At 56.4% G+C, this 27,797-nt stretch overlaps 1 protein-coding gene across 1 annotated transcript in view; it reads right to left on the reverse strand.

Annotated features, from left to right (window-relative positions):
* Window positions 1–27,797, reverse strand: part of FAM135B (family with sequence similarity 135 member B) — a 166,907-nt gene that overhangs the window by 14,114 nt on the left and 124,996 nt on the right. The window contains exons 8-12 of the mRNA XM_037048598.1: window positions 11,806–11,959; window positions 9,713–9,762; window positions 7,135–7,290; window positions 6,116–6,189; window positions 681–835 (exon numbers count right to left, since the gene is read on the reverse strand). Coding sequence (XP_036904493.1) covers window positions 681–835; window positions 6,116–6,189; window positions 7,135–7,290; window positions 9,713–9,762; window positions 11,806–11,959 — 589 coding nt within the window. The remainder of the gene's footprint in view (window positions 1–680; window positions 836–6,115; window positions 6,190–7,134; window positions 7,291–9,712; window positions 9,763–11,805; window positions 11,960–27,797) is intronic.

Genomic DNA, 27,797 nt, shown 5'->3' on the forward strand with positions numbered 1-27,797 from the left:
AAACACACACATCCGTGCTCTCTGTCCTCCCCGAGATGAGTCGTTCTGCGTTAGTGCAGGACCACCATTACCGGTGAACTGAAACAANCCAACTGCCGGTGCCCCTGGGCGGGGCTGTGGGAGGGGACAGGGACAGGCACTCACGGCCTGTCCAGCTTGCGCCAGGCTCTGCTGAGGTGGCCCATCGGCTCATTTAAAAACTGCGCAACACCAGCAAAGTGCACTGTGCGTGAGCAAACACACACATCCGTGCTCTCTGTCCTCCCCGAGATGAGTCGTTCTGCGTTAGTGCAGGACCACCATTACCGGTGAACTGAAACAACGTTGCCACTCAACTGCACGATGTAAGAGAGGGTCGCCCTCTGATGCTCACGGAGCTCCGGCAACAGGGAGAACTGGGCTGTTTGGCAGGTGAAAACATTTAGGCGCTTGGTGCCATCCCTCCCCGGGAGTGGACAGGGGGATCTTTACTACGATTGTCCCGTTGTTACACGAGCTGTGAATTTCACTGCAGAAAAGCCATTCCCAACAACCCCTTAGCCTTTGTTTTGGCGTCTCCTCTATGAAGAAGGAGCTTCTTCGTTCCTGCTACCCTTGGGACATGAACAGAGCGACTGCCAGCCCCCCGCTCCCCCCAATAAGCCCTGCCCCTGAGTCCTTCCGGAACAAGGAAGACACACCTGTCACAGGGCAGTCCACATATCTGTCCTCGAAGATGACGGGCAGGGTGCTCCAGTCGCCGTCAATGTCCAGGCACTCGGCGGGCAGCGGGGGCATGGCGGTGAGGTACTCTGAGCTTCGGACATCCAGGGACAGCTGGCTGTGGGACTGGACCCTGGGGAACGCACAGCCAGGTGAGTGTCCAGGGGAGAGCTCAATGTGGTGAAACCACCACCCCATCCATCCCCGATCCCAGGGGGACTTCCAGAAAATGTTCAGCAGATGCTAATAACCATCTGTCTGCCCACCCTTCCTGGCACCGCCCCCCTATCCCCTAGCCCAGGTCTGCTTCGTGGTGGAGCTGGTCTGGGCACTGAGAGAGGGGCCACGGGCCACGGACTGTACCATGGGCAAAACACAGGCTCTATCACATTCCGTCCAGTGGAGTGGGACAAATGCCACTCCAGTGGAACAGGGGCCGAGTCTCCCAGCGCCCAGGAGTCTCACCTTTCGGAGGAAGCTCCCCATTTACACCCCACTTCTCTGAGTGCTGTCAGCGCCCAGGGTCCCACACACGCTGGTGGCACCTGAGTTAAGAACCGTTGACAGTGGCCTTCTTGCTCACTGCACGGACAACGACACCCTCGACTGGGGTGTATGTTCTCTTAGTTTAGGGACCAGGCTTTTTAATTCTCCCCACGCAGGGCTCTAAAAATGCCCCATCTTCTCTCCCCGGGACTCAAATACCCCTCCTCCCGCAGGACTCCAGTTCCAGAATTTGAAATGATCAGAATTCCTCATTCAAAGGCTGGGCTGGTAGAAGACATTCATTCCCTTTGCCTCCATTTCCTGCAGGAGGGAGAGAGTTTACTTCCACCTCCCTCCCGGAAGGAAAAACAGGAGCAGTCCACGGTTTTTCTCTATGCCAACCCACTGTCTCACACAGAAGTGGAATGTTACCAGGCTGTGAGTTCGGGAGAAGAGTTGAGCATGCACAGCTCGTGTCTGTCTGTCCGTCTGTCTGTCTGTAGCATTTGGGAGCCCCACCTCAATCCCTGGCTGTGGCAACCACCGGCCCCTGCAGGACAGCTGGGGCTGCAGGACTCTGCACGAGCCCCAAGCCCAGCTCTACTTCAGCATTCTCAGGACAAATGGACATGAGCATGTGTGCATACGTGATACCGCGTACACGTACACACATATGAACTATGCACACCGTATTTCTTATTTCCCAGTCGGAGCTTAACCTATGAAAGGGAATAGAGAATGTACTCCCTTCCTGAAAGCCCAGAAGTCTGCTGCAACTTCCTGGCCTGTGGACCCTTTCTCTGGGCATTCAACATGCTCAGGACGTGTGAGCAGGCTACGGCGTGTGCCCAGGGGACTGACACTTGACTTAGACCTAAAGAGCTCACGGAGCCAGGACTAGGTCAGGTAATTAAACAAGTGATTCTAACACAGCAGGAAGGGCTCGGGGAGTCAGTCTATGTCCTGAGGGAGTCGCCTCCTGCTGGAAGGGGGCCCCCGACCACAGGGCTCTGTGAAAACACGACCCAGGATATACCTAAAACTGTGCATAGGGTGTGTTTACAAAGTGACTCAAAATTCCAGGGGCGTATGCACCTAATGACCTCACCCTTATCCGGTGGCTGTTATCAGAACAAAAAACCCCAAGTATTGGCCTGGGTGTGGAGAAGTTGGAACCTTTGTGGGAACAAGAAATGGTGTGCCCCCTGCAGGTAACAGTGCAGAAGCTCCCCGACGATTTAGAAGTGGAGCTACCAGGCACCCCGGCAGTCCTACTCCTGGGCGTGTGTCCAGAAGAACTGGAACCAGGGTCTACGGAGAGAGCAGCACCCGGGCGCAGAGCAGCCCGTTCGCAGCAGCCAAGACACAGAGCCCAGCTGAGTGCCTGTGGACAGGTGAGTGGAGAGAGGAAGCGTGGTGCAAGGCATGGTTGTTCAGCCTTCGAGAGAGGGAGATTCTGCCAGAGGGGACCCCGTGGGTGAACTCTCAGGGCATCATGTTGACTGAAAGAAGCCGGTCACGGAGGACAAATAGCATGAGATTCCGCTTGTCTGAGGAGGTTAAACCAGCCCTATTCAAAGGATCCCAGAGTGGGGAGGTGGTTGCCAAGGGCTGGGGTCGGCGGGTGGGGAGCTTCTGATCTAGAGTGTCGACGGGAGCAAGGCGGGGAAGCTCCAGAGAGGCGCTGTATGCAGCCCACAGGGCCTGGTGTCCTGCCTGCTAATTTCAACATCGGGGTCCCCCCATCCCAGGAGTACAGCCCAACAGCATACTGGTCCGTCCAGTCTAGAGGCTGAAGAATCCACTTTATTTGGGGGGTGTATTCTTTAGGATAATGGCCCAATACTGAACACAGGAGTCAGGGCACGTAGGCTGGGGGTGGGGTACGGGTTCCCACAAACCCAGGGTCAGGCCGCTGGCTCGCAGTGTGTGGTCTCAGATAGATTACTGAGCCCCCCCAGACCACCCAGGCTTCCCCAGGTGGGTTTTTTTTTTTTTTTTGGCAAAGTGGGAACAGTAACAGTTCCTACCTCCGGGGGCGACGGACACTCGGTGAGCCGCATACGCAAAGCACAAGGCACAGCCTCTTGGCTGCCAGGGCAACAGACCGAGCTTCGGGGAGGCGGGCACTGGTTTTCAGTCCCGTCTACAGAGCATCTGGTTGAATGAATTAGGCTTAGAAGTTGAAGTTTAATTCACAGGGTGAATTAAATCACCGGACAGGTCGGTACACAGAGCAACGGTCCACATTCCTCCCCCAGCAAACTCCCACTGAACGCCTGTACCGTGTGGAAGGCACTGGCCACACGGGGAGGGGGACGAAGGGAGGGACAGTAAGAGACACCCTTGCTACTGGCAAGTGCTACATCGTTTTTGAACACTTTCTAAATATCACAACCCACGGCAGGAGCCAGTCTCCGTGCTGCGAGGCATCTCAGCATGGCTGTGCGCACACCCGGGGAAGCACTTTGAGACAACAGTTCCAGAGCCTCTGAGTCCCACTCCATGTCCGACCCTGCCCCCCCCCCCCCCCCCCCCCCCCCCCTCCGGCGNACCCTGCCCCCCCCCCCCCCGCACTGTGCTGCCTAGTGCTGCCCCCCCATCTGTCTACACGTAATGGGGGCTCTTTCAAACCCACTCAGTTGACCTCCAGGCCCACTAAGTGACCACAAGCTCCTGTCTGAGAAATGTGGTCCAGTCTGAACTTGAACAAGATGGGTCTGGACGGGTGAGTCCCCGCTGGGCCACCCTGCCTTCCTGCTGGGCCACCTGCATGTTGAAGGCTGGCTTTCACCTTGGATGCCACGGGCGGCGGCCTCCCCACGGCAGCCCTGGCATACTCCAGCTCTGACCTCCGGGGGAGCTGCCCCCGCCCCACACAGTCGCCAGCAGAGCGGAGCCCGACACTCCCCATTCACGATCCGCAGCTGTTCACAGCACTTTGCGGCTTTCACAGGGCGACCTCTCCGTCCAGAACGAATGCCCCTCTCTCTTGCAGAGCTCTCTCTCTGAACGACCTCACTGAAAGTTTGTTTCCCCTTGAACGGTGGGTGTCTGTCCTAGCCCAGGCTTTAGGCTATAAGCCAACATCTACTATTAACAGAATCATTGTAAATTTCTCTCATCTGTGTTATGCTAGAGGACAAACATTGCAATCTCCTCTCACGTGCATTTTCCCACAGTGCTTACTTCCACTGCTGCGTGTAACGTCCTTGTGATAGGAGATTTGTGTTGCTGCCCCCGGTCTCAAGACTCTGGCTAAGACCTTCCAGCACCCCAAACAAGATCTGGATTGTGGTCAGTGGCAAACAGATGTTTGTAGCATGAAGGGCGCTCTCCCTCTCACCTCTAAGTGACACGTTCAGAGAGGCTCAGGGACGAGTTTGATGTCCCGAGCGTTAAAGGTACAGAACCAGGATTTCAAACCGCATGTACGGGAGTTGAGATTCAAGGTCTTCCTGCCACACCACTGGACACTAAGAGGAAGGTGTTGATCAGAGCGGTCACAGTACAAAGTACAAAGTCCTTACCCCGGTCAGCGGGGCCCCTCGTGGGCGGGCCCCTTCCAACCTGCCCGGCCCGCCCACTCCCTTCTCCTTCCTGCCACTTGTCAAACATTTCGTGTCCCCACGTGGAACTGCCCCCATGACCCCCTCCGCCTGCACAGTCTTCATCACCGTCAGGCAGGGCTTGCGATCACGGGGCTCTCTCCTGTCACTCTGGCTGACACGGGCCTCCCACCTCCCCCAGGGCAGGTAGAGCCAGGTCACCCCGGCCTGCAGGAGACCACTGCCCACGCCTCTCCCCAGGCCTGTGTTCAGTGCTACTTGAGACTGACCACGGAGGGGGCAGCCCCGCAGTGGGACGTGGCGGACACTGCCCACCAGGGCTGACTGCGCTCGCCCCTCTCAGGGCTGGTGAGAATCTCTGAGGACAGCTGCCTCTCCCGTCCTCGCCACTACAATCCACAGCCTGCCCGTCTCTCCTTCCGAACCGGCAGCCCACAGGCATGGTGTCTTCACTCCGCTCCCTGCCACATCCTCGGTGCCCGTGAGTGCGACGGACAACTGTGTCACTCGCTGGTCCCACCCACGAGGCAAACCATAGATGTCAGTGTGCTCCCCCAACTCGGTGAAGTGGTGGGGGACGGGTGGCGGGGATAAGGGGAGGGAGACGAGGGCGCAGACCCTCAGGTCTGTCCCGTGTTTTGGGTGGGGAACACCTCGAGTGTTTCTCCCTCGGGGCCCACCGCGCCCTCACAAACTTCCCTCCGGCCACGTGTAGTTCTCGAGGGGCACCTGTCATTCAGAAACAAAGGAAACCCTGGGACTTGTGTGGCGAAAGCCAACGCATCACGGAGAGACCACTGCTCCTGCCACCCTTCAATCTGAGCGAGGAGGACGTCACCTCTGGTCAACCCTCTGACCTGAGTACGTTGTCATTTCTCCTTTGATTTTGCAGGAAGGTGAACTTACAAATCACCCCCCCCGCCCCCACGGAGCGAGGCAGTTCGGTCTTAAATCTTAGGCTGAACGCATCCCACAGCCACGGCAAAGTCCCCAGCAAAATCTGTGTTGTTGCAGGTTTTTTTCTGACACAGTTTGTAGCCACACCCCCTGCTTTTAATTCATTTTGCAAAGAGGACTGGGCACCAATGTCTTCAGGGCCCGGGAAGCCTGGCTTCTGTCTGCGGCTCCGGGACGACACTCGATGAAAGAAAACTCGGCCGTTGGCCGCTGCCACCTGCCAGCTCCCGCCTCGGCCACTTGTCTGAGTCCTGCCTGCAGAGCAAACGTGGCCGAGGGGCAGAGGCGGGAGGCGGCCGAAGGGGTGAAGGGCAGAGGTGAAGGGCAGCAGCCACCTGGAGCAACAACGTCTCGGGCGCCCACTTTAGGGTGTGACGTGAGGGAAGGTCACGGCTACTCACAGATTTTCCTGAAACGTCAGGGCGGCGGGTTTCTGGTGCTCCGTATAAAAGAAGGCCTCGGAGAACCTTCGGACCTGAGGAAGAGAGGCGTGTAGAGAGTTTCATTCACTGCCGGGTGTTGGGTGGGTGTCACCTCGATTGTCATCAGGAGACTGAGGCCCCAAGAGGCACTGACAGAAGGAGCTGAGCCCCCCCGCCCCCCTACACACACACAGAGATGTCGGGAACAGTAGCCTGCCTCTTCCTTCCCGCAGGGTCGGGGCGGCGTCTCCCACAGCTCTTGCTCGAGCCTGCCTTACGGACATAGTTTCATCCATGCTCATACATCTGCTCCCACACTGCTTTCTGCCATTTTTATATTTAGGCTGTATTTCTTCTACTAGAATATAAGACACTGGAAAACAGGGGCCATAAAGAAATGTGGATGAAACAGAATTTGGGAAGCCAGTCATGCCCACGTGTCCCCGACACACGTTGTGGACTCAAGTGTTGGGTTCTTTTGCCAACCTTTATTATGTCTCAGGACTTGCCCAAGCCGGGAGCCCAGAAATGCACCAAGGGGGTGTCTTACATTTCAAAATAGCGTGAATCTTGCCACCGTGTATGATGCACAGTTTTTTGCCCAAATTTTTGAAGGAAAAGGAAGGGTGCGCATTACACTTGGGTGTAATGATTACACGCCGTGGGTATAACAGTGATCTTGGGTGTGATGCGCCCGAAAACACAGGTGCGTGTTATACACGGCAAAACACGGCACTTTTCAAAACACCTTCAGAGCACTTGGAATGCCCCGTGGCGCGGACCCTGTCACCGTCTGGTAGCCAAGGGAGGTCTGCCGTGAACGGTGGAGCCAAGGTCTGAGGGGCTATGCCGGGCCACAGCCACCTCCGGGCCGGGTCACGGGGCAGCCAGGACCGTCCCTCAGGCCCAGGGGTCCACCCCAGGTCTTGTTCTGCCCCTTGCAGTGAAGCTTCATCCAGGGGCCACTGGCGTGGGACGCCCGCCGTGGGACACCTTACCCTCAGGGTGTGATGCTCCTGTGCGAGATGCGTGGTCACATGGCCTTGCAGGGTCACCGTGTCCAGGAACTGGGTCCACAGGGCCATCAGGTGGGAGGTGAGCCAGGCGAGGTCCCTACTTATCTGCTCGGCTATCTTCTCCGGGTTGCCCAGCGTCTGGGAGGGGAAAGGCGGAGGTGGAGGGCGCATCCCCGGGACCCCACGGGGAAGCTTCTCCTGACCGCGTTGCTGCCTGCTCTGCTCTAAGGCATGTGCTCTCCCCCCTCCCCGTCTCTGGGCACGGCTCTCTGCCCCTTGCACCCCGAACTCCACACTCTGCAATCACCACAGCTTCCACCTATCAATATTGGCTGTTCGGCCAGTGGAACACAGGCAGTTCACGAGCAGGACTGTCTACCACAGAGCCTCGCCACCCCACACAGCAGGTGTGGCCCCACGTCTCCGGGGAAAGGACAAGATCGCAGAGCCTCCAGGCCCCAAGCCAGTTAGGTGATTTCCCCGCCGTGGCCGCTCAACGGCCCCAACAGCCTCCTCTCCCGTTGCTCCAGATTCCTCCAGGGGGACCACAGGTCGCTTCTCCCATACTGACAGGAGCCAACCCACCGACCCCCCGCTTCTTCAAGGGAAGAAGAGTACCTTTAATTCGGGAGAGGTGCGACAGAGTCAAGTCTCCAAAGGGGCAGGGAGCCAGCTGACAGGCCTGACCCTGACCCTAAGGCCTCGCCACTTATTCAACAAGCATGCAGTTCCCCTGGCAGCCCCTCAGCCAAGCCCCGACCCTTCCTGGCAGCTTCTGCCTGATGTGTGAACCAGCCATTTGCCGGGAGACTTCTCGTCCTGGGAAGGTCTCTTCTATCTTTCTATTCCCAGCAAAAGGCACAGAGTAGATGCTTAATAAGTGCTTAAAATATTCACATGGAGTAAAGATACATATGTATCCCTGCATTACTGTAGAGCTCCGTGTTTGCAAATTGTCTCAAGTCACCTGAAACAGTCTCCATCTCCAACCCCATCCACGGGAGAAGGATGCATTCAAGACTGCATGTGGCCACTAGGTGGCGATATTGTGCCTCCAAAATTCTCAGGGCTGTGGACACAACTTTTAGGGGTGTTGTGTGGTGGTGGGACTCTGTTTTTTCCACTCCAATCACCAGGCTAGCCCTGTAGCAAACCACCCCCATGTCCCTTTCCCTCCCTGTCACCAGCCACAACCCTGGGGTCCAGCACTGAGAGGAAAGCCAGCCGTGGGTCCCTCATGAGATGCGTCTGGTAGACTCATCGGCTGGGTCCTCGCCTGAACTGCTGCAGGGATCGGATATGACCCCATGACCACGACTCCCACGTGGCCTTGGGTTCAGGCCTCAGGCCGGCAGCCAAGTGGCTCAGGGGCTTGCAGGGAGCCACACTCTCTTTCGTGCACTTGTGGGAAGTGAGTGGGGACTAACCCTGCCTCCTGGTGGGGCTGCTGTGGGGGCAGCGTCCTGCAGCAGGGCAGGTGGGGGGGCAGCACCCAGGATGAGGATGGGAAGCTGGTGTGGGATTAGTTTCATGTAAATGTGGTCACCTGCTCTTTCCTGCCTAAAGATGCACTCTGCTCCCACCTCCCCTTCTCCAGACCCCAGAACCTGTCACCTTCCTTCTTCATGGCTCCCTGTGACTAGGAGTCTCAGTTCTGCCCTGTGCATGGCACACAGCCCCTTCCTGGGTGGCTCAGGTCCCCCAGGGGCCTCAGGCAGCGCACTGCCTCTCCCAACGGAAGCCCTGCTCCTGGATCCCCAAGCATAGCCTTGCATCCACACCCTTTGCCTCCAGCCCCCAGAGCACGGATGGCCCTCCTACAAGACACAGGGCTCCCTCCGTGCCTCCAGGCTCGGCTCCCACACAGCCTCCTCTCTGGGGTCCACTAGCTTCTGCCTCCTCCCAGTTTATGACACATCCTCCTGCAATCCCAGGCCATGCAGGTATCTGTGTCCACACCTGTGACCCCAATGGCCTGTGCACCCCAGTGGGGTGATGCGCCTGTCTCTGTACGTGTGTAAGTGCCACCCTCGTCACAGCCTCACAGTGGACAGGAGGGGACAGGAAGGTGCTCAAGAGATTGTAACTTGAGATATGCATCTGCCCAGTACTTACTAAGCATACGTTCTTAATACATCCTTGATGAATTTCTGGCGAATGCTCACTACTGTCAGCATCATTGCCTGGCGGGAGCTTGCCCCCTGCTGGGTCTGAGGTCCTCTGGGCACAGGTGCAGGGTCCCTATCACCCTCTGGGAGAGGCGCGTAGTTGGCAGCCAATCAGAGCTTGCAACAGGGATGGGTTGTGGACAGGGAGGCGTGGCCTGGGCTCCACGACACAGACCTGTTAACTCGGTGAGTTTGTCCAAAATATGCAGAACAGAGCTAGGCACACGACGGTGTCTAACAAATGTGCAATGACTTCGGGTAACGGGATGTTAGTGTGTTTTTCAGCCTAGAGGGGATCCTGTCTCCGTCTCCATTTCTTTATCAAGCAAGCAGCCACGTTGGCCCTGCATAACGACAGCCACTCAGACCCGAGGGGTCAGTCCTGCGGTTACCTGTAGCTCTGAGCACAGCTGGGACAGTGTCTCTTCAACAGCAAGGGACTCTAGGAAAAGAAAGGACAACACGCAGTGAAATGCACATGCCCTGAAACACAGCCGCTGCTAACCGCGTGGGAGAGGCACAATGTCACGTGGGCATTGAAGCCCCAGAAACAGGACTCGAGGGGAATCCCCTTCTGCCAGTCCCTTCTGCCCTCGGGGGTCGGGCCGGTCAAGTGGAGGAGCAGCCCTGGGGCCCTGCGACTTCACGCTCCCTGAGGTCACCACAGACTGTTGGTGCCAAGTGATGTCACATCCTTTTGTGCCTTTGCAGGTACCTGTGTGTGTGCATACACACACTCACACTCACACGTGCGTGACCCCTGTGGGACAGGGGTTTGCATCTCCACTGTACAGATAGACGAGTGACCGGAAGTGCAGAGATGGGGAACGGCAGAGCTGAGCCACGGTCTAGCTCTGAGGACTTGGATGCTCCTGACTGTCACAGCCATCTGAGCCACAAGACAGGACCTGAGATCCCACCGTCTCCTCAGCAGGACCCCAGGGGCAGGGCCCTGTGTGATGCAATGCTCTCAGTTTCCCCTGTGTGCGAACTCTGCCCTAGCTCCACGGCACTGGGGTCAGCGGCTTGCACTCGGCTGTGGCGTGGGCTCTAATAAAAGCCCCGCTGCCCAGAAGACCGAGCGCAGTCCTCGATGGGGGCCTGCGGAGTGCACACCCACCCACCTGGCAGCTGTCCACAGCCTGTGACCACCCCGTCCCCTGGCAGGATGGCCTGTTGTCACATTAGTCACAGCCGTATCCTTGGAGTGAGGCACAATGTTTGGCACACAGTAGGTGCTCAATAAAAACATGGTGGTGGCTGCAGGGACTCCCCCCGGCCCCCCCAAACTCAGTTCCTTTGGACAGAAAGAAGCAAAAGCGTAAGTCAGTAGCTGCTGAACTCCTCTGGCCCCGCGCCGGCCTCGCTGTGTGCACAGCGTTTGAATCTGCAAAAACACCAGCTCCGCGGCCGCATGACTGAGAGCGGCGGCTGCCTGGCCTGCAGGGCTAGAGCTGATAAGGCTCGTTGGTCAGACAGTGCGGGATTCACTGCATCCACAGGCTGCACCCACCCCTTCCCCGGGCCCTGTGGAGGAGGAATCTTAGGGGGCCTCTGCCCTCAAAGACCCCGAGTCCAGTGGGGAAGAGAAACGTGCAAGTGAATCATCGTTACGTGACGTGTTCTGCCGAATCACGGACAATGTACACGGCCACAAACACTGCCAGAGCCAACATCATCTCAGCAGGCGAGGTCTAGGGCACAGGGAGAGAAGCCAAGGGCCCCCGCCGGTTTCTGTTGTTGACCTTGAATACCAGGCTCAGGACCCAGTCTAGGGACAAAGGGACCTCATTTGAGGACTTTGCACAAAACCTCAGCATTTCACCTGCTGTAAATGAGCGTGGCACCTTGCAGACCCTACCCCGGAGTCACGGCAGGCTCTCTGCACTCCTGCTGGGCTTCTGCCACTCATCGCTGTGTGACCCCGAGCAGTCATTTTACCTCTCTGAGCTCCGCTCCACCATCTGTCAATTGAGAAGACTCAGGTCCAAGAGTCTCCATAATGCCTGACGGGCAGGAAGCAACTCATGCCCAGAGAACCAAGCGTGAGGGCAGACCAAAGAGGTCTCCACAATCATCCAGATTAGAAGGTACATACGCATGCATTTCTGCAAGTTGCAATGCTGTAACCACTGTCTAGTTAAGACAAGGCTATAAACTAGCATTTTTCCTTAGGAAGCAACTTAACATTATGTCCCATAGGTGCCAGGGCTGTAGTAGGTATTCAGTGAATGCTTGGTGGATGGATGGGTGAATGAATGAATGAATGAATGAGTGAGTAAATGCTCCTTGAGTTGCTTGTGTCTTTTCTTCCTGTGCCTGCACATCTGAGGGTCTCTCCTGCTGGAAGGACATGGGGGTCCTGCAATACCGACCTGAAACAGGGCTTCTTGCTCAGGTTTACAGGAGCGCACCAGCTTTGCTCACGCCCAGTCATAGCAGTCAGGGGCCCACAGGACGGGTGTCCCCTGGGCAGGAGCCTTACCCAGCTCCGTGTGCGGCAGCTCGGGGACGTCCCTCATGATGCTCAGGAAGTAGGTGCGGAGCCCGCGGTGGGCGTGGAGCAGCAGGAGGCACAGCGCCCGGTGCCACCTGTGTGCGCGCTGCACGCAGCTGTCCGAGGGCACGTAGAAGCTCCCCTGTGGGCGACAGGGACCAGAGTGGAGAGTCATGGCATGCAGCCTGGTCCGAGAAAAGTGGGAGAAGGGTCAGGGTGTCTTCCCTGCCCCCGTGGGCAAGAACAGCCCTGCAATCTGCCACGCCTCTGTCTTGACGTGTTCACATGACAATAACAACAGCCATGATAATAATGATGGTCATAGTAAGAATAACAACAGAGGCTGATGACAGTGCTGACCTCACAGGGTTGTGACAGCAGAATGGCACCCACGTACAGGCCTCTTTCCCTTGTCCCTGTGAGAAGAGGGCACGGGGACAGACGGAGGTGGGCTCCTCAGAGGAAACGCTTTGTTGGAAATCGGGAAGGAGGGCATGGTGATGCTGTCAGGGGCAGGAGAGCTTTCCGGGGAGAGGCTCTGACCGCAAACATGCAGGGCCTCACGTGGAGTCTGGCTCTGTGTTCCGAGGTCCCTCCTGGTTTAAGAGACACGGCCCACAAGGTCAGCAACCAAAAGACTTCTCCGTCTCATAAGCACGAAGTCCCACAGCCAGACGCCTGTGCTCCCAGGCATGCATCCCCGTGCCTTGTCTTCCCACGGGTGGCAGGTCAAAGGTCAGCCCAGCTGTGGAACAGCCAGAGGAGCTGGGGGGAAGCAGGGCGTGAGGCCGCCTCCCCGGACCACGGAGCAAGGGCTCCGCTGCTGATGGAACCCCTGGGGCGTCCCGCCACGCTCCCTCTCCTTGGGCCGCCCACCGCAGAGACTCCGATTCCAATTTTCCACGTGAAGTGGAAATAAGTCAAAGCCCCCCTTACCGAGGCAATGCTGTACACAGGGCCCATTCCCCAGAACCCATGCTCTCTTGTACGCCCTTCTAGGACACGTCCACGTGCCTATGTGCAGGTAAGTGCGCACACACACTCGACATGCGCAGATACGTCCTGAAAGCACACACGCGCACATCGGCAAACGCACTGCACATTCTCTGGTGCTCGCTTTGGTACTTATGCCCTGAAGCTCTTCTTAGCGGACCAAGTCATGAATGGTAGAAACTCCTGTTCCCATCTCCCGGATCAAAAGATGGCGGCCCAAAGAACTGAATGATTTATCCAAGGTCACTCTGCCCTGCCTGCAGTGGACGTGATTCCCGAGTTCGAGAGCTAAACGGAGCCAGTCCTTCCTCGGTGAGCCGCACAGGCCTCTGGGAATCCTGCGAGGCGGTGGGCAGATAGATGTCGAGCGAGGTCTGCGTGCTCTGGCTGAGGCATTAATCCACGTCCTGCAGCGCATCTGCTACCTATGACTAAGCACAAATAAACGCAGACGGCGGACCAACAAAGCCGTGGGCTCCAGTGGTCCTGGGTCCTGGGCCTCTGGTGTCCAGCCCTGCCGCGGGCTCACCCTGCATCTTCTCATTGACAGTCTCTCCCTCCTTCAGAAAGTGCCCCGGGCCCGTCAAGGAGGCCCAGGAACTGTGACGTCTGTGATCAGGTCTGATTTTAAAGACTAAACACCAACATTACAGGATTTTTGAGAGAAACGTGAAGAATCTGTTGGGGCATCTGCACAAGGCTTCCTCAGTGCGGCTGCTGAGATCAGGCAAAGACAAAAGGCTGATCTAAAAAGAAACCCCGGGGGAAACCACACAGCTGGAGATTATGATGCGGAGAAGAAAGCAAAACGGACCTCTTTCTCCGTGAATTGCTCACCAGCACCGCCCTTTGAAAGAGACTGGTTCGGGGGCCCTAAGGCTGCAGAGCCCGGGGCTGCAAGGAAGGGCCGGGGCACCCCCATTAGGACGGCACGAGAGAACATTAGCAACCTCCCTCTCCAACAGCCCGGGACAGAACCCTAAATAACGCAGCAGGACAAGCACAGCTCGAGGCCCCCGGGGAGCTCCCAGTGGAATGAGGGCGCCTGGCCAGGGCCCACCCCGAGGCAGGGGCACCACCTGTAAGCGAGGAATGGGTAGTGGGGCTGCTGCGGAGGAGTCAGCAAGACGACTCGGGCAAGTTGAGGCTGTGCAATGCCTCAGCACAATGTCCACGGGCAGGGAAGCCGACTTTTGTCCACACGGTGATGGACTGTGCCACTCAAACATCAGCAGTGACCCACTTGGGAGCCTGTGAATGGACTTGAACTTCATGGTAGAACTTGGGGAGCTCCAAGGGACCTGGCTGGGGAAGACACTGACCCCAGAGTCTCTCGGATGGGCCACTCACGGTCGGTGTGACTCAGCCAGCCCCTCAGCATGTCTTAACGTGGGAGGTGGGGACAGGAAGGCACAGTGCTGACGCGAGTGGCCGGTTTATATTAGGTACATATTACGTGTTCGTAGGGAGGTTTTCGTTTTACCTCACTGACAACAGAGATGGCTGAGCTCGCTCCGCCCTCAGACCCTCCTGTAAACGCCTCTTGAGTCTGCAACTCTAACCTAGTCCTGCCCTGGGCCCCAGCACTCTGTTCCCAACTGCTGAATTCACCTTTGACCCTGAGACAGCCGGCAGACAGAGGTTCAGTTAACACACGCATGCATAAATGCGTGGATGCTGAGTGAAGGAGATGCAGCGCCCTCTGCAGGTCTCGCCAACACCCAGGCAATGTGGACTGGGTGGATACCAAGGTCCAACTCCCCTCACTCGCCTCTGCTTCAAAACTGTGGGGCTTTCTCAGTTTGGGGACTCAGATTGGAATTTGCTAGATCACCACGACGGTCCTGCCACAGATATCGATGACCTGTACAACCACATTTATTCACACGTTTGACGGCGTATGTGCACAACCTGATTTTCACTTGGCAAGTGGTAAACACAGATAACTTTTTATGTCCTTCAAACATGGCCGTTAAAACAAGATGCAGTTTTTATGCATAGAAATATCGGCCTATCATCTTGCATGATACTATTTGGGAGGAATGCATACACTGAATTGGTTTTAATATTCTGAATGTTGATATGAAAGGGGAACGCAAGCACCATCAGGCTCCGAGGTCCAAATCGCCTTAACAGCAGCTCCTGCCCAGATGCGCCTGCTGGGGGCCTGCGCTTCTCTGCTCCCCGGGCTCCTCCCCTTGGTGATCCCAGAAGCTTTGCATTATTATCCCACTTTTACCAATAAGAAGAAACAACAATAATAATGAGCACAACAGCATGACAAACAGCCACCTTTACCATCTGACCCTTGCATCTTCAGTTCAATTCCATTGGTCATCGTGACCCCCCCCTGCTCTACATTTGGTGTTTCCCGTGGGCTAAACAGGTGAGCTCCAGAGATTAGCGTGCACTGTCCCCGCCCCACACCCCCACCACCTGGAGGAAAACATTCCTACGTTGGAGGAACAGGGACACAGACTCGGGATTGCAGTGGAATGTGGAGTCACACCAGAAGAACCTCGGGATGCTAGGAAGGTGCGGTGGGGTGGGCAGGGAGGGCTTCCCGAAACAGGGGGTGCTGCAGTGGAATTGGCACAGAGGGGACGGGGCAGGGCGGGCTGAGCGCAGGAGGTTTCGAGGTCGGAGACTCGGTGGGCAAGCGAATCAAGTGCGGGGAGATGAGATCGCTGGTGAGCGTCTAACGTGAATGAGTCACCTTTGGGGAAGGCCGAGAGGATGCTGGACAGACAGGCCGAGTCCTGCCCTGGATGTCCCATGTGTCACACCAATCCAGCGTCAGTCCCCCAGCAGCCAGAGGCCCATAAGAAATGGACTGAACAGGTGCTGGTGACCCTGTCCCAGGGGCCGGGAAGGCGTGTGTCCCCTGGCGTCAGTGTCTCTCATCTCCAGACGAGTCCTCATCTCTGGTCTCCAAACCTTCAGGGAAGCTGAACTCGATGGGAATTCACAGGAGCAGATCAGGCCTTGAGAGGCGAAGTCAGTGGCTCTGGGTGCCATGGCCACTAACTAACAGCCACATCCAGAACTCCCACGTGGCGCAGCCTTGCTCTGCTGTCCCACAGGGTCCTGTTCCGAACTCCGCAGCAGCCCAGTCTTCTCAGCCGAGAGCCAGTGAGCAGAGGGATAATGGAAGCGGCAGGGGGAGGGCGGCCTGGCCATCAGACAAACGGATTAATCTTGCGGCATTTATCAAGCGATGAGCCCTCCTGGCCCTGGGAGGCCAGTTCTGAGACAGTCAACTCAGGTGTAACAGCAGAATAAGTGAGCTGTCAGTGTCTGGGACTGTCACTGCCCTGGGACACTGTGACCATCGTAACGGTCCCTACTCCGGAAGCCAGAGAGGTTCACTACGCTTCGTGATTCTACTTAGGAAAAGTATTACATTGTTTCTACAGACACTGGGGGAGGCCCAGAGTCAGCACCTATAATTCCTCTCCTGTTTCGGGTTCTGAAGGCTATCCCGTGAATGTGGTCCTCGTCTCTCCCCTGGGACTTCCAGCAGGCGTCCCACACATGGCTCACCCTGTAGGCAACCTGAAAAGCGGAGAGGATCTCACAGCCCACTGCCACACATGCACGCACCTCGCAGCGGTCTCTGAAGCCCAGAGCACCCAGGATCACGGCCAAGAGTGAGGAGGGGAAGCGACGGGAACCGTCAGTTGCGAAGTCAGATGGTCCATCCAGGGCAGAACTATGACCGGGGTGAGATGTACCTGATTCCAGAGTCCACGCTCCTAACTGCTGCCGATCCCTGCCTCCCTTTAGTGGACGCCCCCTGAACCCTGGCTCTCTCAACCCCTGCAGAAAATGGACCAGTCTGTTCCAGGAAATTATCAGGGTGAGTGGGGGCCAACAACACCGATATCATCGTATTAGAACATTTTGTTCTCTGTGGAACCAGCTTCAAGCATGTCTGGTTTTTACTGGCATGATCGCAGTAATTGCAAAATCAGAAGGGTCTTCGGCACAATAAATAATTTTTTACTTTCAACTTCCCGACCAGCTCTTGTAAAACATGTGTGTCAGATTTGCCTGATTCTACAGACAAAGAGACAGAGTGGTGAACCTCCCAGAGTGTCAAGAATCGAGAGTTTGCTACAAAACAATGTTGATTGAAATTAATGGACCAAAAATAATCTGAACACATTTTAAGTAAAATTTGGATTCTGTTGATGGTCGCATTGGGATCAAATATTGCTGCGAATTGCTTGTAGCTGTATTTGCCTCAGGGTTCAAGATCAAGTGTTAAACACAGGGCTACCAAGATAGATGGTAGCATTTATATTCTTAACTGAGGCAAGGGCACCTGACTCGACTTCCATGTTGGTCTGCACCTATCGGCTGCTTCTCAGCTGGTGATACTCTGTTGGGTGCGGGAGCACCTTCTCTGTGATGTACAGCCCACTGGGTACTTGTGATCACTGGTGAAGTAGGAAGAGTAACAGAAATACCCACGAGCAACGTGGTACGGGGCAGCTAAACAGGTAACTCGAGGAAGGTAATATATTTAGCCGAGTGTCTGGCAAAGAACGAGCACCTGGCAAAGCCTGGAGGACTGCACGATGGGAACGCAGACGAGGGCCGTGCCAGCCCTTCTGCAGGTGTAGGAGGGGAGGTGGCAGAGTTCTCAAACACACAGAGGGGCCGGGGCGGAGGGCCCCGCCAGTGCAGTGAGGACACAGCCGTCACGCTGACACCTGCACTACACAAATATTACTCCTTTTTCTCCGAGCTGCAGAGATCGAGGTAGAGGAAGTGGGTTTGGGGGGGCCAGCACCCCATTTCCCTGCAGTCGTCCTAGCACTGGGCCTGACGCCACTTGTCGGTCCTGTGACAGAGCCTTCGAATGCCAGGAGCAGGCCAGTTCACGAGTCTGCTGGTGCCGGGGACTCTGCAGGCAGCAGACCCCTTAACCAAAGTGACCACTGTCGCAGAGGCTGTTCTGAACCCTCCACGCGTGAAAACGCTGAGCCGATCCCCTCGGGCACCTGCAGCAGCAGCAGCACCTTTGCGGTCTCACTTCATTTGCTCCTCGTTAAACAGAATCCCCAGACTGTGCGCCACGCTCGGCAAGTCATGCGCAGTTGGCAAATTGGATTCTAAATATTTAATTAAGAACATTCCACAACTCAAACCGAACAAATTTGTTGTCAGATCATCATAAAACCCCAAACGCTTTTCCAACGAATGTCTTGATTTTTACAGCCTAATTTGAAGGGAGGCTGTGACTTAAGGAAAAGTCATTGCTATTTTCCAATTTGACCGGGTGAATGTGTTTTGTACAAACTACCCAGTCGTCACTACATGGGATGTCTTAAAACCATGAGAGACGGTGGGGGGGGGGGAGAAGTGGGCACAGGCCCCGCTGTCAGGGCCCACCCGGGCTGAAACGCTGCTTGGCAAATTGCCGAGTCGGAGACAGTGGGCAGGGACCACAGCGCCAGGGCACCACTCTGCGTGGGAGAGAGATACCACCTACCGTGTACGATGGCTGACAAGATAAAGCTACATAATGGATCACTGCCTATTTGATACTGAGTGCACTGTATGGCCATCCCGTGAGTTGTAGCTACACCGAATAAAATAGTGATTATTACATTCACTATTGTAGTCAAATTCTATCATTTGTGCTGATGCCACTGTGGTGTCAGGAGACTATCGCCTCGTTTTCCCGCACAGTGAGGTCACGCTCAGGAGGGAGGGGAGGCAGGTGCGAGGGGAAGAGGGAGAGAGGGTGGTTCGAGTCACCCTGCCATCTTCTCTTTGCTGTGAGTGCCCTTGTCTTCCTGGACTTCGGTTCTGTGCGAGCAGGCTCGCTGACCCAGCAGGAGCACCTCGGGGTGGGGACAGGGTTCTAGCTTCACTACGATTCCAATTCGGAGGCAGGGCCTCTCCCTGGCCAATTGCTGCGTGTGGATGCAAGTTAGAGAATGGTGAAAGCAAGAGGCAGAAAGACACGGGAAGGAACTGGGGGCTGTGCGGGGGGCTGGGAGGACTCAGAGAGGAAGCCATGCTCTTTGGGACTGGGGCCCACTGGCAGGCCGCAGGCAGCGGGCACCACAGAGAAGAGGCGGGGTTGATGGATGTGAGCGTGTCGGCCCACGGGCAGAACGAGCCAGCCTCCTCCTTCTGTTGCTTCTAACTGTAACTGCAGTGAAATTGATGAGACCAATAAAAACCGGGGAAGGAAAAAGTTAACTCGGTATTGACCCTGTGCCGATCAGGCTAAATACGCGGACCACGGGAACAGCTCGTGGGGGACGTGTGTTCTGCTCGGAACTACGGTTTTAGTCAGTGCAAATACAGGGCACAGAAGAGAACCATCTCTTCAGAAAGATCTAATTCTGAAGGGTTTGAATTCTGGTTCAAATAACTACGATTAGGAAAGATGCCTGGCCCTCTCGGATTCTCAAGTGTTCCCGTGTGTAGAATGGGTCTCCTCCTTAGAAACATTCATGGACGTGAGAAGACTCGAAAGAGACCATGCTTGCCAGAAGTGAGCACTGGGTACAGCACGTAGTAGGTGCTCAGTAAATCTCCCCCCTCCATTCTGTTTCCTGCGTACTGGCTTCCTGCCTCCCGAAGTTTGCTACAGCCATTGACCTGTGCTCCAGAGATCCTGTCCCACCGCTCAATGCCCTGCCCCTAAAACACATACGCACACACAGCGCAGACGGAGTGACACAGCCAGGACACTTCTTGCGGATGCTAGCAACGTGCCCTTTGAAAAATTAAATTGAACCAAACCAGAAAATGAAACTATTTCTAAAATCCCCACAACAAACATAAGCTGCCGTGAGCTACACACGCTGAAGGTGATGATGAACACCACGTGCACACTGCCACACCAGCCCGACACGCGTGCGTGCACGGCAAACGCCTTTAATAATCACCCCACTGAACCCGAGTGATTCGGTTTCCATGGGAACAGGAGGCAATATCACACCTCTGAGTTTTGATGGATCGTTTATTATTTCAATATTTGTAAAGTGATTTTTCAAGACAATAGAAACTATCAAATATATTCAATTATGCATAATGCCGGAGACAAGGAATGTGGGGTTGGAACGCACCTTGGATCCTGCTCGTTTTTCAGGGAGAAAAGGACACGGATGGGGAGGACAGGCCGGAGTTTTGAGGAGAGGGTCCCGGGAGCCAGCCCCCCTGTAGTCTCTAGAATCACTGGGCCTGGATCCGGCCCCTGGCAGCTTCTGCCTCCGAGGTGGCCTGGTGACCCGCCTGCCACAACAGCATAAGTTACTGTTACTTCAGTGACTTACACTCCAGAACAAAAGCCAGTCAATGGCAGAGTCCGATTAAAGTCTGGATTTCTTTACTTCAAGTCCAGGGCAGGAAATACAGGGACCCTTTCGGCAGCCCATGCCAAGCCCCGGACGACTCAACGAATCCTCATGCGCGAGCTGCAGTTTGTGTTGCCCCAGCTGGAGTGGTTCCGAGTATAGACGGGTCTCGGAGCCCTCCTGCTGTAGCAGGTGAGGTGGGCAAGGGATGGACGAGGCGTGGCGCTGTGGGAGACTGGGGCTGGCACCTCGGGGCTCTCTCCTGCCACCAGCCGACCCTAAACTAGGCCCACAGGTGTTGGAGCCTGCCACCCCGGCTCCCCCTCTCTGCTTCCCACGGGGGGCCCCAAACGGAGTCAGTCCAGCTCTCCGAGCCTCCGCTTCCTATGCCCGAAATGCAGGAGATGCTCCGCTCAGGGGGTTATCATGGACATCAAACAGGACACAGCACAGAGGGCAGCGGAGCCACATGGTGACAGCCACCCACCGGGGGCCCATTTGTGGGGCACCTGCTGGTCTGAAACTACACAGCGGGACTAGTGACTGCCCCCCGTCTAGGGTCTCAGAGTCTAGTGAGAGAGCACTGGGGGAGACTTTTATAATACTCCTTTCTGGTTTCTCTTTTTCTCCTATTTTTGTTGTTGACACTCCTGTGTGTGTCCCGCTTTTTCTGCTCCTTCGCCCCCTCCTCCTAACCCTCACACCAGCTGGGCTAAATCAGAACCTTGAAATGGGGCCCAGACACGAGTAAGGTTCTCCAAGGCTCTCTGGGGGGTCCCGCTGTGCGTTCCGGGCCAGTACCGACTGTGCTGTCCCCAGCTGCGAGGCAGCCCCAGGGAAACACCCTCTGCCTGTCACCACCATTGTGTCAGCACCATCGGAGCTACTGAACAGTGCAAATTTGTCGGACTTGTGATATCTACATCTATGTTGACAACTACATCGAGAGCCGGGAAGCTGGGAGGCCCGACAGGCTTGTGTCAGCGGCGGGCAGAGCGGTTTAACAAGGGGACTTTGACAGCCTGAGCTCGGCGACAGTCTCCCCTGAGCCAGCTTCTTTGGTGGGGGGGGGGTGTGCCAGTCACGCCAGCCTTTCGGCTGTCTCTCTGAATTTCCCTTTCTTCCTCTGAAAGGTATGTGTACCTCTATCCAGGGCGAGACTTGGGGAGAGGAGGAAGAGGAGAGGGCAGTGGGCCTGAAGGTGTTGCCTGCATCGCCCCAGGGACCCATTGATGACCCCCTGGCTGCCAGGATTCTCTCCAGTCCCCTGCCTGCAGCTCCGCTCATCCCAGGCCAGCGAAGATTTGAGACGCAGGACACAGAGGCAGAAGGGGCCTCAGGGAGACAGGTGCGCCCGGTGTGCTGGTCTGCAGACTGGCCCCAAGCAGGGCACAGTGACTATGAGGATGTTGTCTCTCACGCTGACACAGCACATGTGCCTGGTGGAGCCCTCACAGGGGCACACGTGTCCACCATGCTCACGGGTCATCACCCACACTGTCATGCAAAGCAAGTCGGTCCACTGCTGGGTGTCTTCCTTGTCGGGGTTATAGGGAAGTCATTCAAAGCGTAGGGGGTGGTCACTGGTTTCATAGCCTGCGTGCTTTCTCCCTGCATTGCCTGTGCTGTGTCCCAGCATTGGGTGCCTGGCACCCACTAGAAACCGAACCTGAGAGAGTCACCCCTAAGGATGTCAGGGCCTGGTACTGGATGTCTGGCCCACCATCCACCAGACCCCACCACGTGCCCTCGATCTCAAGACCATATCACAGTCTCTACACAGGTTTTGCACACTGGAGTTCTAGGTTTTGGAATCCCAGGTACCTCTCTGCAGAGTTATGGTCAGGGTGGGTCAGACGGCGCTGCAGTGACAATGACCCTGCACACTCAGGGCACGCACCGCGGAAGCTGGGTGTCCATCTATGCAAAGGATGCACTGCGGGTCAGTAGTTTTGGGGGTGACTCCTAGGAGCATGGACCCAGGAGTCCTTCCACCTGTGGTCCTCTCAGCTTGAACGTTCCCTGAGCCACCACGCGGAGGAATGGACGGTCTGGAGCCTCACACAAACTACTTTTCAGGAATGAGCCTGATGTATCCCCCTGGCTGGAGCCGACACGTGGCCCCGAACTAACTGCACGGGAGGCTGGGAGGCATGTCTTCACATGTGCGTGTTCACAGGACCCGGGACCGGGGAGGACCCGGCCAGTCTCTGCCACCACTGTCCCTGTGATCGCCAACTGCTTGTCTCTTCGTCCCACACCCGGAACAGCCTCGTGTGAAGGGGGCTCTCTCCTGCGCTCACGACATCCTATTCCAGCTGTGAGATTTCTGAGAAACCAGAGGTGGGTCAGCATTCCGTCTGGTGGCGGCTCCTCTTGGCCCAGCGACCTGCGGTTGTTAAGGGAGCCGTCCCACCTGGCCTACCAGGGTGGAAATGGGCGGGGGACTGACGTGGACACCCCCAGAGGCCGGAAGAAGAATGGGGACTCAGAGCAGCCACACGTCTATCGCAATCGGAAATCCCGCCGTGCTGGGTGTGGGACAGGCGTCTTCACTGGGGACAGATTCTGCTGCTCGTTGGGATCCCTGGGTCCATTCCCCGGGATCCAGGGAACGTGTGGTTCCTGCCTTCTGGGGGGTGGAGCGGGGCAGCGGGGAGCACAGTCCTGGGGACATGCGGTCAAAGCCCACTGCTTGCTCTTAGGCAGGGGAGGACCAAATGTTGGGATTACTCCCCAGTAGTCTTGAAGTCGAAGCTCGTGGCTTTGTCAATATAACCAACCCGAGCATGCGGCTGGCCTCTTTGTTTCTGGCCTCTTCTATGTGCTCTTAAATCTGCTTCATTTCTTTTCTTTTCTTTTGCCTCTGGGTCTGTCTATATAAATGAGATGGAGGCTGACTTGACACTTCCTGGGTCAATATGGAGGAGATTTGAGACATCGATCTGGTTTCTGCCCAGACAGGGTCACTGTCACTTTATCCAACTCAGTTTTCCTAGGGTCTCATACCCAAAAGTGTGTTTCGTCTCCATAGCAATCTTAATGTTTGTCTGTGTTCAAAAGAAACTTGGCTTTTCTTAGTCTGCCCGTCGCCATGTTTCTTCACAGACCTTCTCGGCTGCTTTTCCTGTTTGAAGGACAGCCGGGTCTTCTCTGCGCTGCCCTGTTCCTTGTTACAGCTCCCTGGACAAGCCACGGGCAGCGCAGACTCATGGCTGAGGCCCACCTCCCAGCCCCCGGCCCCAGCACACCGACAATCCCGGTGGAGCTACCGGCTTCTCCTGGGGAGGGGCCAGGAATGCTGCTGAACAACCCCCCCACCCCCCACCCCACCCCCACAGGACACACCGGGCCCTTCAGCAGAGATGCACCCAGCCCACCAGGCTGTGCTTCCTCATGTCTGGAACCAGGACATGAAAATGAGAAGGTACAATCACTGATCCCAGGGCCAGACTATGACTTTGGGGGGCACAGACAATGGTGTGGGGGTTGCCTGAGGAACTGAGGGGTGCCGAGTTGAGAGGGACAAAGGGGGAAATATTGGGACAACCGTAATAGCATAATTGATGAAATATAATGTAAAAAAATTTTAAAGACATTTAAACTTATATTTGTATGACTGTATTGATGTAAAGATGAATATAATCCAAACTGGATCAGACCCAATTTTTGTTCTGACCTGAAACACAACGTTTAGTCTTGTTGGCCTCAAAGGTATCCTGACCCCTGGGCTCTGGGCCGTCTGCATCTGGCAGCTAAGCCACTGTGGTCAACGCTCACGCCGAAGCGAGAACCCAACAACGTACCATCTCACCTGTGCACCCAGCACCACCTGAGCACCCACATCCCGTCAGTGACAGCTGCAGAAACGGAGATGCCCCGAGGTGGGGCCTGAGAGTGCTGTTTCTGTTGGTTCTGTGTCTCTGATTCCTTGCACAGAGCCTGAGACATCTTAGGTGCTTCCTAAGTGTTTGCTTGGTCAATAGACCGGTGGAGACACCACTGTCCGGAGAATACAAGACAGCACAATGCGTCAACGGCTCTACCGAGGACCTGCATCTTTCCTGTGTCACTCAAGATCGTTGGGAAAGGGGTACAGATGTAGACAATGATGAGCACAGGTACATTTAGAGCAAGGGCAAAGTGCAAAGCACCCAATAAAACTGGAGCAGAGAGTGAAAACAAGGGACGCCTGGGAGACTGGAGATTCCCGCCCAGAAGTTAGCTCTGTGCCTCAGTTTCCCCCACTTCACCTCCCCCTGCCAGAGCCAGGCCTCCCATCAGCAAGAGGGGGCTGTCACAGGTCCAGGGCTCAGCGCAGAAGCCAAACGTCCCATGGAAGAGCACGAAGCGAGCGTTAGTCCTTTTGAGGCAGATTCTGGCCTCAGTTCCATCCCACTTACAAGGGGGGCGGCCCCAGTGCGGCAACCCGCACTGTCTCCATGGCACACATGCTCCTGTATCTGGGAAGCCCTCTTCCAGGCCAAGCCAAGGACAGAGCGGTCTCACTGCAGTGGCTGGCGTGTTCCTCCCTGACAGAGTCACCTGCCCTGGCCTCCACCAGTGGAGTCGCGGTGATCTCCGCAGGCCAGCAAAGCGCCGGGGCCGGAAACGGGTCCACTGGGGGAGTTACTCTCCACAGCCAGCCTGCAAGGGCTTTCCTTCTCCTGCCTTCAGAGGCGCTCTGGCTCCGGGTTTCCGACACTTGTTCACTCAACAGTGATCTCCCGAGGGCATGCCCCGTGCCAGGCACACACGGTGAGTCATCGGCACCGCCTGGCGGACCAGAAGAGCCAGTGTCCCCGCTGAGGTCAACCATCAACCTCGTGGCTAATGACAGGAGTGGGGAGGCAGCATCACACGCGACAAAGTTCAAACCCCAGCCTGGTCGCTGCCCAGCTGCGTGACTACGGAGACCTAGCCAAACCCCTCTGCATCAGTTTCTCTACCTGCTGAAGGAGTGTGGAGTCGACAAAGCCCCTGGGTGTCATGGCTCAGCAGGGCACCCAGGAGCAGCACAGGTGTGCAAAAAGGAGATTTGAGGTGATCAGCATCACGTCTCCAGCCTGCTGATCTGGCTTGCGATTTGGGAGAGTCCAGCCTCGACTATCACATGAGACGGTGCCTTAACATAAGTAAACCTCTCTCTGAGATGTGTGTGTGTCTGTGCACACGCACATGCCACCCATTCTGATTCTCTGGAGAACCTGGACTGACCAGCAAGCAGGTGTGGAGCGCCCCCCGCTGCCCAGGGGGGGGGTCAGAGCTGCTGAAGTACCTGCAGCAGAGAGGCCTCCAAGATGACCTCATCTAGTCCTTTTCCCACACGATGGGAACCTGACGCCCAGAGAGGGCACGCTTCTGACTCAGGGTCACACAGCAAGAACAGAAGCCAAGAACAAAACCACATCGGAGCCCTTTCCTTTGGCTTCCTGCCCACGTGACCACACTGGGGCTCTTGGAGTAACCTTTGATNCCCCGCTGCCTAGGGGGGGGTCAGAGCTGCCGAAGTACCTGCAGCAGAGAGGCCTCCAAGATGACCTCATCTAGTCCTTTTCCCACACGATGGGAACCTGACGCCCAGAGAGGGCACGCTTCTGACTCAGGGTCACACAGCAAGAACAGAAGCCAAGAACAAAACCACATCGGAGCCCTTTCCTTTGGCTTCCTGCCCACGTGACCACACTGGGGCTCTTGGAGTAACCTTTGATTGAATTATTATTTGATTTAAGTATGTGGATCAACAAAAAGAAGTATAATACCAGCAGAGGGTTTTATGGAGCACTTTGATGCTCGGCTCTAAGCTCCAGGCTTTTATGTGCTTATTCGTTTAATCTCAGCCGCCCCGCCAGGCAGGCATTAGTACCCCTCTTCACAGACGAGCCACGAGTCAGAGAAGAAATAATCCCCCCAGGGCCCAGCTGCTGGCCCTGATCAGGAGAGACGCAAGCCCTCACCCCAACTCTAAATCTGAAGTCTGGGAAAGGGGCTCATGACAAAGGGCCGTGGCGCGTCACGGCGCCCCTCACCTTCCCCGGCTTTGTGATTTGTCTGGCCGATCAGCTCATTCTGCTCTGAGACGTGCATTTCGGAAAGGCCTCTGCACGGAGAGCCTTGTTTTGCAGGGAACACCTGATCTCCAGCCCCTGAGCTGAGGCTGCAGTCTGTTCGGGGGGATTCCGGGGGGATTCGCTGATGCCTGGGGCTTCTGGGGGATTTGGGGGCAGGGCCCTCGGGGCCGGCAGGGACAGGACGGTGGGGAAGGGTTGTGTTCTTTGCCTGGTTTCCCTGGCCCAGTGGGAAGGAGGGGTGGGCGCTGCACGGAGCCCCCAGCACTGGATGGATGGGGTCCAGATGGGGGTGCGCGGGAGAGAAACTCGTCCTGAAGACACGCCACTGAACGGAGCTCCGAGAGCAAGTTCACAGCTGAGCCCACAAATAAGCCATTTTATCTGACGCCGGTAAAAGGCATGGATGTCTTCTTTGACACATATCCTCCAAACAGCCAAGAAAAAAACTACTTAATAAAAATGCTATTGTGCCACATGCCTGGTGGGAGTCTATTTCTGTGCAGTTTTTACACATTTTAACCCCCGAAATCCTCTCTCAAGTACAGGTGCTGTCCCACTTTGGAGTTGAGGAGCCTGAGTCTCGACGAGGGGGAGAGAGTGCCCCCACGTCACACAGGGTTTAGCGCAGCGGGGAATCTGCAGCCAGAGCCTTCTCTGTCCGCCCATGGCAACAGGCTCGGAGGTGCAGACGTGGCTGGGCCACACTCCACCCCCTCTGCTGAGACGTGGGATCCCTTGCCCACCACCCCACACCAGGCTGAGGGGCTCTGAACAGCCCCCCGGGCATACCCACGTCCGCGGAGATCCCTGTCTGTCCCTCCACCGCTCTCTGTCTGCGGGGACAGAATGGAATGTCCGTGTGGCTCAGCTCCGTCACCACCCAGCCTTCCACGTGGGCACGACTCACACAGTGGTGTCAGTCCTTAGTCCCATGCCCCTCACTACGGCCCTGTGCGGGTGCTGAGTATTAGCAGCCCCATTCTACAGATGCGGGAACTGCAGCTCAGAGAAATGAGCAAAGGAGACATGAGCCAGGTTTTGAAGCCAGCTGAGGTCCAACCAGCTGCCGAGGCGACCACGTGCTCAGGGGGAAGCCGAGCATGACAGGCCCGTGACCCCCAGAGAATCGTAGCCTTCAAGGGGCCACGTGGAGGAGGCTCTGTATGAAGACCCTTTCCCCGCTGGCACTGGCCCCAAGGCCTGGCCTTTGCAATGGGACTGATGGACGCAGCAGCGATGAAAGANACGGCCCTGTGCGGGTGCTGAGTATTAGCAGCCCCATTCTACAGATGCGGGAACTGAAGCTCAGAGAAATGAGCAAAGGAGACATGAGCCAGGTTTTGAAGCCAGCTGAGGTCCAACCAGCTGCCGAGGTGACCACGTGCTCAGGGGGAAGCCAAGCATGACAGGCCCGTGACCCCCAGAGAATCGTAGCCTTCAAGGGGCCACGTGGAGGAGGCTCTGTATGAAGACCCTTTCCCCGCTGGCACTGGCCCCAAGGCCTGGCCTTTGCAATGGGTCTGATGGACGCAGCAGCGATGAAAGAAAGGAGTGGATGGGTCCATGACCCGGAGAGGACACACAGAGCAAAGAA

Source organism: Sturnira hondurensis, unplaced genomic scaffold (genome assembly GCF_014824575.4).
Source record: "Sturnira hondurensis isolate 20B ecotype Veracruz unplaced genomic scaffold, ASM1482457v3 Scaffold0006413, whole genome shotgun sequence".
Taxonomy (NCBI): Eukaryota; Metazoa; Chordata; class Mammalia; order Chiroptera; family Phyllostomidae; genus Sturnira; species Sturnira hondurensis.